Raw genomic sequence first — 14,763 nt, 5'->3', positions numbered from 1 at the left:
ATTACCTACGTATATAGTATCTCAATGTAGAATTTGGAAATTCATAATGAGATGCAGGCTTTGCAATTTAAAATTTGAAAGGAAAATGTAAAACAATTTGAAAGAACACAAAATTCCAGAATGTGCTTTAGCGCTATAAATGGCAAATGCTCCTATTGTTTTTCTACATTAAGCAGTGTTATATAACTCAATTTTTGGACTAGTAATTAATTGCTTTGTGAAGAACTTTGACCTGATATACAATTGCATTATACTGTTGATCCCTTGATTGAAAGATATGGGACTCAATATTATAATTGATAATAAAAAAAATTAGTGAATTCAAAAGTAAAATTAAACTACTTACAAAAGTAAAAAAAAAGCTATATTGAAAAGCTTTTCAGTTGCATCATACCTATACATTTTTAAATTTTCTGATATGATCTGACACTTGTAGGAATGCAGCAATGCCTTTTTATACGGACTGTTGCAATTATGATATAATTTATAGCAGTGTGGCATCATTTTAAGTATTGCATCCATCTTTGCGTTTATGCTTTAGAGGGTCAAAGCTTTGGAGGGGGGCATAGGGGAGATTTACTAGAATGCTTCAGTCACGTGGAGAGATGGGAGAAGCTAGTGTGGATAATTTTATAGAGGAATATTAAAGAGCTATTCAGAATCATGAAGGTTTTGATGGAGTGTGAAGGAGAAATTGTTTGTACTGGCAGTGAAAGCAGTAACCAGAGGACTTGGATTTGAGGGAATAGGCCAAAGAGCCAGAGGTGAGAAATTAATTTTGCACAGCAAGACATTCTGGTCTGGTATGCAATGCTTGAAAGGTTGAGGAAAATGCATTCAGTAGAAAATTTCTAAAAGGAATTTGAGAAATACTCAAAGGGGTTTTGGTCACGTTAAATAGGGAGAAATTGTTTCCGGCGTTAGAAGGTCTAGGGACTAGAGGGGGCAAATTTGAAGTAAAGCAGGAAAAGAGCCATAGAGGAGGGGGGCAGTTTATACAAAATAATTTAGATCTGGAAATGTGGTGGAAGCAGAATTTGACTTAACTTTCTAAAGGAAATTGGATGAATACGTGAATGGGTAGAAAATTACGTGGCACTGGGGAAAAGAGCAGGTGAGTGGAACCAATTAGATAGCTCTTTCGAAGTACTGGTATTGACATGAAGATCAAATGGCCAGCTTCTTGCTCTACTTTTCTATGTACCCTATTTGAAGAATCTTTGAAACGAGTTGGATAAATACTTCTTCATTTTTGAATGACCATCTGCATTTTCAATGCACCATGCATAGTTTAGAATAATTATGAGAAGTTTGGATTAGTGTGATTGAATGTGAACTACTTTGAATTGAACAAAGTAGTAATGGGTTACTGTAACAAAATGTATCGAGTGGTATGCAAAGAAACTTGTCTGTGTTAATGCATGGCCAATTTAAAGTCTGAGTAAGTGATCTGCTTTGGAATTCTGATAGTTGCACTCAAAAGAACCCATTAGCTAAGATTAATCTCTGCAGAATTTGAACAGGCAACAGTATGCTGGTTTAACAAGTACTGTGAATGCTTAAAGTCTTTTAGAAGCATTGTGATCTGAATGAATAAATTCTAATTACAAAAATGTATAACTTAATAACCACATTTTGGAATGATTTTAAGATAATTTATTTTAAAATGTTACCACTGAGTTTTATATATATATATGTGTGTGTATTTTCCTAGATGGCTGAACATTATGTATTTTGATCTTGGTAAAAGGTGTGGGGCATAATGCACAAAGTGTCATTTTTGGCTCTTATGGTCAATCTACATTTTTGTTAACCTTAACGGAAGAGCCCTTTGTGTAATTAAGGGTAGCTGTTTCAAAATCAATAAGGTATGCAAGTGTAGGCTTGATTGCAATGTTACATGACAATACTTGATTGTGCCACTAGATGTCACCAACGTGTTTGTAATAATGTGCTACTGTATTTGGCGCAACTGGTGAAAAGAATGAGTGGACTTGTTGGAATTTGATCACAATCTGCCTTGTGACCATAAAAGTTAAAGGTACCTTTCAAATCCACTTGCCAGTTCTGGCCAGTAACCTACAAAAGCAGTATTGCAGACAGCAACACAAATTTCTAATATAAAACAGAAAATACTGGAAACATTCAGCAGGTCAGGCAGCATCTGTGGAAACAGCAACAGAGTTAACATTACAAGTTGAAGACCTGCATCCGAATTTGAAAGAGAGGAAACAAACTGGTTTTATGTAACAGAGAAGTTAGGGAGGGGGATCAAAGAAAATATCTCAGGTAGGGTGAGTCCACATGACCAAATGTGGCAGTTAAGATCAGTATATAGGATTAACCCCAAGTTTCTGACCACTTTCTCCGACATCCCATTCCCACTCTGACCATGCTGTCTGTGGTCTTCTGCACTTTTACAACAAGGCCCAATGCAAGTTTTAGGAACAGCCCTTCATCTTCCATCTGGGTGCATTACACCCTACAGGACTCAATATCGAATTCTCCAACTTAAGATAACTTGCTCTTTCTTTCTGTGTGTATCAGAATTGGCCTTCCTGCCTGCCATTGTTTTGCTCAGATTTTTGTTTTATTGCTTTTGTCAAAGTTTGGCCTGCTGGGCATGTCCCATAACCTTGCTATTAGCAACACAGACAAAGAAGCTTCATTTTATTGTAACTTCTCTTAGCTGCCACATTATGTTATCTGGTCTTGCCATAATCGGATTTATTCTCTTCTGTTCCACCCATCCTCTCCCCTCCTTTTCTGCTACCTAAACTAACTTGTTTTCTATCCTTCCCTGTTTCAATGAGGGGACCCAGACCTGACACGTCAACTGTTTCTCTTTCCGCAGATGCTGTGTTTCCAGCATTTTCTGTTTTCAGCATCTACGGTTTTTTCTCAAAATACACTTCTGAATTATTACTCAAATATTATGATGAATAAAATGTCAAGAAACAACAGTAAAATTTGGAATGGTTTGAAGTAAAATTTAAATTGTTTTAATTTTCTAAAAGTTGGTAAGATTTTTAAAAAGTCAGTTATATCTGTTTCCAACTTATTAAATGTCTTTTATTTCAGGCGAGTGATCTGTTGACTCAGGAGATGGAAGTTGTAAAACATGGTATGGGTCATGGAGACCTTCCTCTTGATGCATACAACCAGGTGTGGGAGGAATGTTACAGTCAGGTGCTGTATCTGCCTGGGCAGAACAGATATACCCGTGCCAACCTGGCCAGCAAGAAGGATCGAATAGAATCACTGGAAAAGAAACTGGAGGTTAGTGTATATCATGAGAAACTGGATGATTCAATGAAAAAATAACATATTTGCAGCTCATGAAGGTGGAAATACTGTTTTTCAATCATCTTTACAAATGACAGGAGTTAGGCTTGTTTAAAACCAGTTTCTTGGAGGATTCAAGATTGATATATTTACTCACTATAATCATTTGTAGATATTAACAAGCAGTTTGGGACTGGTGAAATTGCTGAGAGTAGGAATGTGAAATAAACTGAGTAAAAAATATTAGTAATACTTGACTTAAGCAGTTTCCATCCTTTTTAAACAAATGGGTCAATGTTCATTTTTAAGAATGATCTTGCCAAAACAATGCATTTTAATTAATGGAAGTTGACAAGTTAGGAAGAGATAGTAGGGATATATCTTGGCCAATTGTATTGTATTTAATGACCGAGTATGTGATGTTATCTGGTCCAAAGTGGAAACAACTGAGAACAGGTACTTACAATTTAATACAATTTTTTGGGGGTTATGTGCTTATATTTAAAATGAATGGGCACAGAATATGCTTTAGCACCCTGGTTGGGTAGAGAACAGCTTCCTCTATATCAGACCAAGCTATGTCATATTGTGGTAGAGAATCCCTAATACAAGACATTTTCAGTTTCCCTCTCCTGATGACCACTCTTAATGGCATATTACAGGCAGTTTATCCTGTAGGTTCTTAGTTGCATGATTAGGCTATGGAGTGCTTAGAATCTTTTTCTGTCTTTAAGTGATATTTTGGCTGATCCACATTGCTAGCCTTTGTCCCTTATTTATTAATGTTATCAGTTAACAAAAAAAAATCTATGATTGCATGCATCGGTTTTCATTTGCAGAAGAGAGTTCTAATTTTTTTTTATCACCTTTTGTATGATTCCTAGACTTCTGAACAACAGGAATGGTTTCTCCCTGTCCACCCTACCAGTTCCCTAATATCTTGAAAACATTGACCAAATCATTTCTTAACCTTCTGAATTCCAGGGAGTACAATCATAATTCAAGACTTTTTTTGCCTTGTAATTTAACCATATCCACAGGGAACTGGGTTAAAATTACAGAATCATTTCAGATTATAACAAACACACATGTTTTTTTCCCCCCCACCCATTTTACTGTACAGTTGAATGATATGGTTGAAAGGATCTTTTTGTTTTAATTGTCAGTCTTTAGATTGGTCTTAGATCTTTGATTAAGATGTATGAATTTTCTTGTTCAAATATTATGACTACCATATTTAAAAATAAAATGCTGGAAGAATGTAAGTTAGGCAGGTTCAAGAAAAAAGTGGTTAATAAATTGAAAGTTTACCCTCTATGAAGGCTTTATTTAAATGACCATTGCATTGTTAATTAGATTTTCTAAACTTTTGTCTATTTTTGAAACTTACAGGGAGGCCTGTTTTGAGACTTTAGTTGTAAAACATTGAAAACTGAAAATATGTGAAGCCCTGAAAGGGTTATGCAAGATTGATGAGTTTTACCAAAAGTACAGAGTGGATATTAATCCCTCTGAGGACTTGGGAATTGGTGTAGAAAATGATTTTGGATGTACCATGTGCTGAAGGAAATGGAAAGTCTAAGCTTGTACTACATTTGGGTGGGGTGGTCCAGCAAAAAGCGAAATATAACTTTAGTATTTATGAAGGCTCTTAAATTCTGATGCACAACTGCATATGGTGTATATTGTACCAGGTGTTTACATTTGTAGCCAAGTTTGTCTGTTCATTAATCAGCAAGTTTTCTTGAATTTGACCAACCACTGTTTTGAAGACTAAATATTCCATGTAATGCTTAAATGTTTTCTGCGCATGTGTTATAGGTGACCATGCACAATGTACAAGGGCAGATTCCATAACGTACCCTGTGAAACATCATAGTTGAAATGGCTAAGAAAGTAGTGTAGCATCCTGTTATTTGTAAAGTTTGGAATTTGGTAAGATGATCAGCCTATGGCTTTCAGTATGTAATTGCAATGTAAAGTGGTCAGATTCTCCAAGACCAGGGCCTAGAACCTTGTATTGCAGCTAGCATCCTACTAAACCCAATGTAAAAGCAATTTTATAATATCTGGTGATACCTTTTTCCATTATCTACATAGGAAAGTGAACGGTAGAAGAAAATTATGACATGCAAGGAGGCAATTTTGCCCAATGTGTCCAGTCTGGTCAAAAATTGAATTATTTAGCTTATTCTCACTTCCCCAACCCTGTCCGTAAGTTTATAGAGTAACTCTTCAAGTGCTCATCTAGTAACCTTTTAAATGCAGTTGAAGTCTCTACCTCTACCCTTCCAGATCCTCAATACTCTTGGTGGAAAATAAGTTCATACGACTCTCCTACCAATAGGCAAAGCTATTTCCCCAAGTGATCAACCTCTCAGCCAAGGAAAACGGGTTCTTTCTGTTTGCCCTGTCCAGACTCTTCATAATTTTATATACCTCAATTAAGTCTCATCATTCTCCTTTGTTCCAAAGAAAATAACCCCAGACAAGTAAATCTCTCCACATAACCATAATTTACCAGTTCTGGCAACGTCTTCATTAATCTCCATTGTACCTTCTCTACAGCCTTCACATCTTTAGTGTAAAGGAAAAGGTAGTAATCCATATGCTTTCTTAACCACCTTTTTCTGCTAGCTCTGCTACCTATATAGTGATCTGTGCACATGCATTCCAAGATTCCTATGCTCCTCCATACCACTCGGTATCTTACCATATATTGGGTATTCACTTGCCTTGTATGCCCTGAAATCATCATCTCACACTTCTGGAATGAATTCTGTTTATCACTTCTTTGTCCACTTAACCAGTCCATTGATACCTTTTTTTTGCAGCCGAGAACTTTTCTCCCTAACCATCAACCAGACTGCCAATTTTGCTATCATCAGCAAACACCTTAATTGAGGTCCCTATGTTTAAATGCAAGATTAATATATCGTGAAAAGAAGGGGCCTGGTACTGGGCACTGCAGAACCTCCTTACAGACGGTTACTAAAAGTCCTGTTGACCATTGCCTTCTGCTTTTTCACAAGCTAATTTTTAATGTAGCTTGCCTCTTTCCTCTTTCCATGAATTTTTATTTTCCTATCATGTGGACTTCTTCTCAAATGTCTTGTTGAAATTAATGTATACTTCATCAAATGCTTCCCTTTTCAACTTTTCTTGTTATCACAAATAATTTAGAAAGTCAGGCAGACATGGTCTTCCATCAATGAATCCATGATGACAGTCCTTGGTGAATTTGTACTTTATATTTTGGCTTGTGCTGTAGTTCAGAACTTTTTCCAATAAATTGCCCATGATTGATGTTAGGCAGACTGGCCTATAGTTCTCAATATTTAACTTTATTCTTTTATAAATGATGGTACAGTGTTAGCAGATTTATAGTCCTCCAGTATCACACGGTAGCCAAAGAGATTTCAAAAAGAGCAACATGGTGCTGGAGCATGGTGACTCATTGCAAGCTGCTCTCTGCAGATCTACTCATTACTTCTACTATAGTTGTTCTACTCTTTTTAAATTTATTCTGTTATTGTTTTTATCCTGTACTACCTCAGTGCACTGTGTAATGATTTGATCTGTATGAACGGTATGCAAGACAAGTTTTTCACTGTACCTTGGTACAAGTGACAATGATAAACCAATACCAGTACCAAAAATGGTAGACAGCTTGTGCTATGTCCTTGTTCATTTTGAACCTAATCTTTGATTTATCCACTTTTAAAGGGGCTAGGCCCGTAAGTATATCCTCCCTCTGTCACATTTTTCCTCTTTAATATCAATATCTGTATAATTGCCCCCCACCCCACTTCCATAAAGCATTAATATAAAACTGAACATGTCTTCTGTTTCCACATTTGACTATTTTGCCCTTCTGTTCCTTTTTTATTCCCTTCAGAGAAGGACTGCAAAATTTGCCTCAGACATATTATAACTTCCTGATGCTTAAACAATATGTTGCGTTTAGGTAGAATTGCCTTTACATATATTTTGCATGTTAAGGCATTTGAGGCAATGTTAGTTATCTGCAAAAATGACATGGCTATCCAGCAGAGTGCAGCATTTGTCTACTTCTAATGAAAGCATATTTTTTTAACCGAAACTTTATCTTCATAAAAAAATAAATAGGATTATCACAAATAATGATTTAACTACAGTTGAAAGTTTAGGCATTTGTTTTACATTGATTGTGTTGATCTATTTCTAGATCTAAGTATAAAGCTCAAAATGAATCTAAATGGCAAATCTCTGGCCCTACCAATCTGTATATTACTACTGTCTACACTGAAATATTTGACTTGTGATTTACCTGCACACTAAATTTGTGATATTTCTTCTGGCTTCAGTGTTTAAATATCAGTTAGTCATTGTTGTGGCTTTAGCATTAAAATGCATGTGACTAATATAACCAATCACTGAACTGATAATTCAAGCCAAGCTATAACAATATTGCTTAAATGTGCATCAAGATATTTCACCTCCTATTTCTGACAAAATTGTGTTATAATCCTCTATTTTAAAAGTCGTGCTTGTTATTATTTTAGGACAATCTCACTCTTTCAAAGTGCATACACTTATAATTTTGGGAACAAAATAAATGGCAGGAATCTGAATACATAATAAGTATACAGAAGTAATGTTTCTTTTTTTAAATTCCATTTTTCATTGAAAAAATAAGCACAACGGAATTGCAAGGATAGCTTGTTTTATTTATACCCATAAGGATAAGTTTCAGTTAATCAAGGAAGTTATTCACAAAGGGTGGATTTGTTTAAAACATCTTGGCAGGGAAAAGTGGGAAGTAGGTTGGAACTCATTCACATGGGTAGTTCTAAGAATCAGGCAGTAGCAGTTCCATTCAGAGAATTCACGCTTCTTCTCTTGGTATTGAAAACAGCTGCAGACCATACTGTAATAAATGTTAGTAGGTTTGTCAGTGTCCTGCAACTCTTAAGGTGTGCGATGTCTAAATATTTTTTTAGGAAAACCAATAAACAAGCACATTCACAGCTCCAGTCATTTCCTGATCTATCTTGATGTATAGTTTAATTCAGTTGTTTTTATTTCTTCCTCTTTATTTCAGACTCCTAACCTACATCTCACTAAAAAATTTCAAAGCTCTGTCTGCCATTTTGCATCAAAATGATGAGTAAAGATTATATCCAGTTAATTAGAGATGATTTTGAGGCAGTGCTACCTCTCTCACTTCCTTTCACAAAGGAACATGAAAAATGTATAAAATAATTAGAAAAAATTTCTAGCTTTTCATCATGGATGGTGCAAAGAATTTTTTTTATTTGAAGTCTTGGGCCTAAAAATTCCTCTGCACAACTGTTAGAAAATAGTTCCTTGCAATTGAAAATAGACGTAAATGAGACTTGAGCAATACTGTACCATTGAGAAATTCAGTTCCTGTCTTTTTTTTGGTTGGACTTTTGTTTGCCGTGCACTTTTTCCTGATGTAAAAGTCCCTCAGATGACATCAACAGTAGAGCAGTGCACAAAATTCTCTAGTGATTTTTTTTCAATGTCACTTGTCTGTAAAACAACAGTTCTGAATTAATCACAGAACATCAAGATTTTATGGACCCTCTTTTTCCCTGAACCTGTGCTATTTAAAGGGTCAGCACTCAAAATGCATTCCTTGTCCTCCAAGAACTATGACCTCCTGCAACCTAAATACATTGTCCCACATAGCCTGTCACATATACCTGAACTGCTTTTTTTTTGTGTGTGTGGAGGTCAAGGTCACAACCACTCTCAACTCCCCAAAGGGATCATTCAAAGTTGCTGTTGCCTATCTCTGTCCCTTCTCATGATTTGTTGCTCACTGCTGCATTAGGATGGCCACTCAAGCTCCATCCACAAGGGGAGGAGGTTTCATTTATTATTTCTTCACCCCATAGGAATGTGTAGAATGAGCTTGTTGATTTGCCTGTATTGCAGGTTTCCTCAAAAGTGCAGGCACTCATAAAGATGTCCCCAGCAACCTCTTGCCAGGAGTTCCCAGCTGTAGCCTTTGACGTTCTCTTTGCGCTTCTCACACAAAGTACATTCCTCATGTGCGCACTGTTCTTCATCAACCTGTCCAGTTTCCCCTGTCTCATCTCATCACTTCCCCACTTCCCTCTAATCATTCAGTAGTAATACTCCTTTTACAGCTGAAGATTGCTGCTTTATGTTGTGATGTGTCATTTTAAAAGCTGGCTGTTAATATTGCAAACGCTGAGCTAAATGCCACCATCTGTGAGAACTTCAAATGGGGCAATAGAGTAAGGCTTCACTAAATCTGACACAACACTGTGTTGCACAGGTAAACCCAACAACTCTGCTCTGTGAATGTTGTAATAGAACACAAACAGTGTTAGCGTGACCCAAAGCACTATTTAGCACTATTAAAATGCAATATAGCAATTTTTAGTAAATTTTTACTCACACAGAAAGGATACTTGTAGAAATGGGTGTGCTGGGTGGCCTTCCCTGCTTTTATTTTCCTTATGGTCTGTACTATTTAGGCATAATGCATGGCCATCTTCATTATGTGCCTCAAAAAAAATATTCCACATAATGAGGAATTAAAGGGTTGTTTTATATAAAAGAAACTTTATTTGTTTTACCACATAGAATGACTCAAAATCAGAATAATATTAAAACATTTTTTAAAAATTTACATAATAAATATATTTAAGAAGGAATTCTATAGAAATACTCGTTTTTTAAAAAAAATTGAAACCAGTGAAAGGATTATAACAAAAAAAATCCAGTCTGTAGGAATGTGTTGTGAAAAGTTACTTATTCACTGAGCTTTGCATCAGTTGATTCTGAGCTATTGGGGCAGATGTTTATATTGTAGCATAGAGCACTTTCATTAGTTTATTTTAATGTAATCAGTATCAGTTTTATTCAGAAATCCAATGCAATGAGAAATCCTCATGCAGTTGATTATTTCAAGTACAACTTCAAAACTTTTATAATTGAGGGTAAAATAATATTTTCAGTTTAATTCTTGCTTCACTGCTCCCTATACCAATAAAATGAACACATTTCCTGAGATGCCTTTTTATAACAACACTAATATGTTCCAAATTTCTAAACTTGCCTCCTTTTTTTTCCCTTGTCTGCACAATTTCCCTCTTGCTGATCATATTGAAGGATTGGAGCAATCTATCACTTTATCTTGAGACAATCTAGCTTTACCTATGCCACTTTTAAAATTCAATGTGCAGTTCAGCTGCTTAGATAGAATCAGAAGCTTACAGGCCAGAGTAAACCACACAACCCACCATGTTCATTCTATTCAGACAAAGCCTGTAGCCTTAAAGGTTAAGTTGCATCAGCAGCTCACGTGGATGTTTTTTAAAATGTGAAGAGGGTTTCTGCCCCTACCACTCTTTTGGGTAGGAATTTGGTGACCCCACCACCCTTTGGACTCGTCTTTAATGAGTTAACAAGGAAGGGCAAAGCCATAGTTCAGGACAGAAAAATGGGTGATGATAACTAGAGTTTGTCCGGAAGGGACAGAAAATATCAACATGAGAATACATCTCCACTTTGAGTGAGAGCAGGAAAAAATGGTACGAAGCACATTCATACCAAGCTGGGTGAATTAACGGCACAGACTGAAATAAATAGGTACCCTCCAAAAGCTATTACGGAGACGTGATTGCAATGTGACCAACGTTAGGGTACTTTTAGAAGAGATCGGCAAAATGAAAAAGAGGCTAGGGTAGCCTTGATATTAAGGGTAAAGGCTGTAAAGAGAAAGGACCATAGCTCAGAAAGCAAAGTAGAATCAATTTTGGGGGGAGCCAAGAAATAGCAAGGGGTAGAAAACATTGATAAAAGTTGTATCCCTGAACTGTTAATGGTAATATAGGGCATAGTATAAATCAGGAAATTGGAGGTGCACATAACAAGAGTAATACAGTAATCATGGGAAACTTCAATCTTTATATAAATTGGGCAAATAAACTCAACACTATGGGTGGGGAGGATGAATTCATAGAATATATTGGAGATTGGTGTGTTGAAGAACCAACGAGGAACAGGCAATTTTAGATCAAGTATCATGGAACGAGAAAAGATTAACATTATCTGGTATCCATGAGTCACCAATCTGGATTGAAGGCAAGTGCTCCACAAAGCACTAGTCCAATTTATATTTTGTTTCCTCCATGTGGAGGAGATCACTGAACACTGATTGGAAGAAGTGCAAGTGAATTGCTGCATCTATCTGTAATGTTGGGGGCAATATACTGAATTGAGAACTGGGTAATAGAGAGAAAACAGTAGGAATAATCAAGTCTTTGGATGAGGTGATCAGGTATAATACATTCAGGTTTGCTGGTGATACAAAGCTAAATGGCTGTACTGTGAGGATACAGAGAGACTTGGGGCAATATAGACAGGCTAAGTGAATGGGCTAGAACATGGCAAATGGAACATAATGTGAAAAAGAGTGAGATCATCCAGTTCGGATGAAAAAATAGAAAAGCAGAGTTTTATTTTAAGTCGTACGAAATTGAAAGATGTTGGTGTTCAGAGAGAGCTATTACCTTTTAACACCTGAAGTGAACATGCAAGTTCAATGAACAACTAGAAAGGCAAGCAATATGTTTATTATCTCCAAGAGAAAGGACCATAGCTCAGAAAGCAAAGTAGAATCAATTTTGGGGGGAGCCAAGAAATAGCAAGGGGTAGAAAACATTGATAAAAGTTGTATCCCTGAACTGTTAATGGTAATATAGGGCATAGTATAAATCAGGAAATTGGAGGTGCACATAACAAGAGTAATACAGTAATGGAGATATTAAACAAATTTGGCTCGCACTCTCTTGAGTTTAAAAGAATAAAATATGAAATTGGAAAATTATGAAACTCTTAAGGTGCTTGACAAGGTGAATGGAGAGTTGATATTTCTGCTGCGTGGGCTGTCAAGAGCTAGGGGTTATGGTTTCAAAATAAGAGGAATCTTTGGAATTCATTGCCAAGTGACTGTGGAGGCTTAGTCATTGGATATATTCGAGATGAGTATTAATAGATTTTTATATATTCAGGGAATCTAAGGACATGAATTTGTGACACTGAGATAAAAGATTAGCCTTAATGTTGTTGTACAATGGAGTAGTGGAAGGTGCTGAATGGCTTACTCTTAATTCTATTTTTAATATTCTTCTGTGATGATTAAACCAAACTTGAATTTGATAGATGTCTTGGAAAATTTCACAAGGCCAAAGTCTGAAATAAAATCAGCACCATTTTTGAAATATTCAGTAGTTGATCTCTAATAACTCTTAATTCTAGAAATTGATGACAGCGGTATTTCTTGAAAAAAAAATCTGCTTATGTAATTTCATGTTTAGACCAACAGAAATCATATGACCACAGAGGCAAAACAGGCAGCAAAAATGGAGAAAAAACTCAAGATCCTACTTGGTGGCTATCAATCACGTGCTACAGGGCTTATGAAACAGTTGAGCGATCTGTGGGATCAAATTGAACAGGCACATCTAGAATTATGCACCTTTGAGGAATTGAAGAAGCATGAAGATATTGCTATTCCAAGAAGGCAAGAGGTAATTGTGGCAGTTGATTTATAGTCCACTGCAATATTTTAAAATGCACTATTAATACTCATTTAAATATGAGAGAAATATTTGGAAGGTTGAGTCAAAGGCATAACAATGAAAGAAAATAATACATTTTCTTTGAAAACCTGACCCATACAGAATGGACTATTCTGGAATTGGGTGGTAGATGTTGAGGGAATGTTGCTGTTTATCCTGTAGAGGAATCAGTTTTTGTAGTTACTGAAGCTTCCATCATTTTCATAGCAATTAGCTGCCATAAAGCAAGACCATCATTCTTCTTAAATGCAGTAATTTGGAGGTGACTTTTGCACAAAAAAGATGTACTTAGGGCCGAGGCACATTAAATTACCTAACTCTGCAAAATCATGGGGGATGGCATCTGCTGTCTGTACAGTTACTACCAGTGCTACTAGACGTTTTCTGCTACAAGAATAAAATCAATCCTTACAAATCTTACATAGCATCCTGCTTTCACTTGGAACATTCATTCACGAAATTCTATGTATATTAGTCTATTATTTGGAGAGAAAGATAGGGGAATAGAAGAATTGGATATCTTCTGCACTCTTGGAACAAGAGGTTACAAATTCTGACCTGTTATTTTTTTATATTGAACAAAATGGTAATTTGGTAGCCTTCAGTGAAATATTCATTCATACGTAGCATTTGCATTTCCCTCAGCAGTCATGTAGAAGAGTTTATTGGTGACTAAAATCTCAATTGAAGTAACAGATGTTACTGGCAAATGATGCATTATGGGAAAATCTGAACTACCTCAACTGGATTAAATACCAATTTCTGTTCTATGGCAGGATAGATTTTCTTTTAAAGGTGTATGATATGAGAGTAATAAAAATTCAAATATGTGCAAGTAGTCCACAGGTCAGCATCTGTTATAGAGGAAGTTATTTCAGGTCAACAACCTTTAATCAAAACATGGTCTGTGAGTATTATTCTCTGTAGTTGCGAAATGTTTATAGATAGGTTTTATAGAACCTCTGAAGTATGTGATCTCTCACCATACAATTTAAAGGTGAAACTTAGTTTTTCTGATTTTAAAGTGTCCCACAAAGTGAAGGCAGGGCTTAGCTTTCTGATGTTGCCTGTTCATAAACAATATTGTGATTTTTATTTGTCATATCCTTTTCAAACTCCAAACTCAGTCTTTGAGGGAAGATGTTGCACGACAACAGGAGAGAGAGAAGGAGCTCCAGCAAAGGTACGCGGACCTGCTTCTGGAAAAAGAAGGGCTTGTTGCAGCCAAGTATTGATAAGTGGAACAACCTCTGCTCTGCATGCATTTCACATTGCTTTGTACAGTGAACTCCATTTAAAAAGGTATTTTCTGTGACAATGATGGTTATAAAGGAAACTTCAAGATGTCACCCTGTGCAAATTGTACTAAGAATTTTGCTGTAGTATATATGGATCCTTTGTATATTCCACATGGAGAATCTAAGTAATATATGGAGTAGCATTCTGTTTGTCAGTTCTGCAAGAAGAGAAAATGTTAAGCTGGTCTACTGTCAAAGCTTCAATAGTCAAATATTTTCTGAGCATTTCTTAATTGTATGTTAAACTTATGGAAAGGAGTGATTTGTACTGTGATTTGAGTAACATTCTAATAAAATGTGAAATTTGTTTATTCTCTGTATACTTCAACTTCATTTTAATGGCAGAAATAATTAAATCTTTGTCTATAAAACCCAAAGCTTAAACTATTGAAATATTGACTTTAAAATTTGATGTTTAGCTTTTGAACTTTGAAAAGATGTACTTAAACTCAAATTTTGGAAATTATTGGTCTCAACCAAATAGGAAAGCTGCACTAGTGCACCGTTAGCCTGTGTTTCTCCCACTAAATTATGCAAGAACAGTACTTAAAACG

General features: G+C 35.9%; 1 protein-coding gene across 1 annotated transcript in view; it reads left to right on the top strand.

The window, feature by feature from the left end:
- The window catches only part of cdc5l (CDC5 cell division cycle 5-like (S. pombe)), a 46,459-nt gene extending 31,939 nt beyond the window's left edge, over positions 1-14,520 (top strand). Inside the window, exons 14-16 of the mRNA XM_052024570.1 lie at positions 3,082-3,279; positions 12,648-12,860; positions 14,039-14,520. Coding sequence (XP_051880530.1) covers positions 3,082-3,279; positions 12,648-12,860; positions 14,039-14,146 — 519 coding nt within the window. The 3' untranslated portion in view covers positions 14,147-14,520. The remainder of the gene's footprint in view (positions 1-3,081; positions 3,280-12,647; positions 12,861-14,038) is intronic.
- Positions 14,521-14,763: the final 243 nt, after the last annotated feature.

The sequence above is a fragment of the Pristis pectinata genome, chromosome 10 (assembly GCF_009764475.1).
Source record: "Pristis pectinata isolate sPriPec2 chromosome 10, sPriPec2.1.pri, whole genome shotgun sequence".
NCBI classification, from domain to species: domain Eukaryota; kingdom Metazoa; phylum Chordata; class Chondrichthyes; order Rhinopristiformes; family Pristidae; genus Pristis; species Pristis pectinata.
The sequence above is the reverse complement of the archived record's forward strand: the minus strand, read 5'-3'. Positions and strand labels throughout refer to the sequence as shown.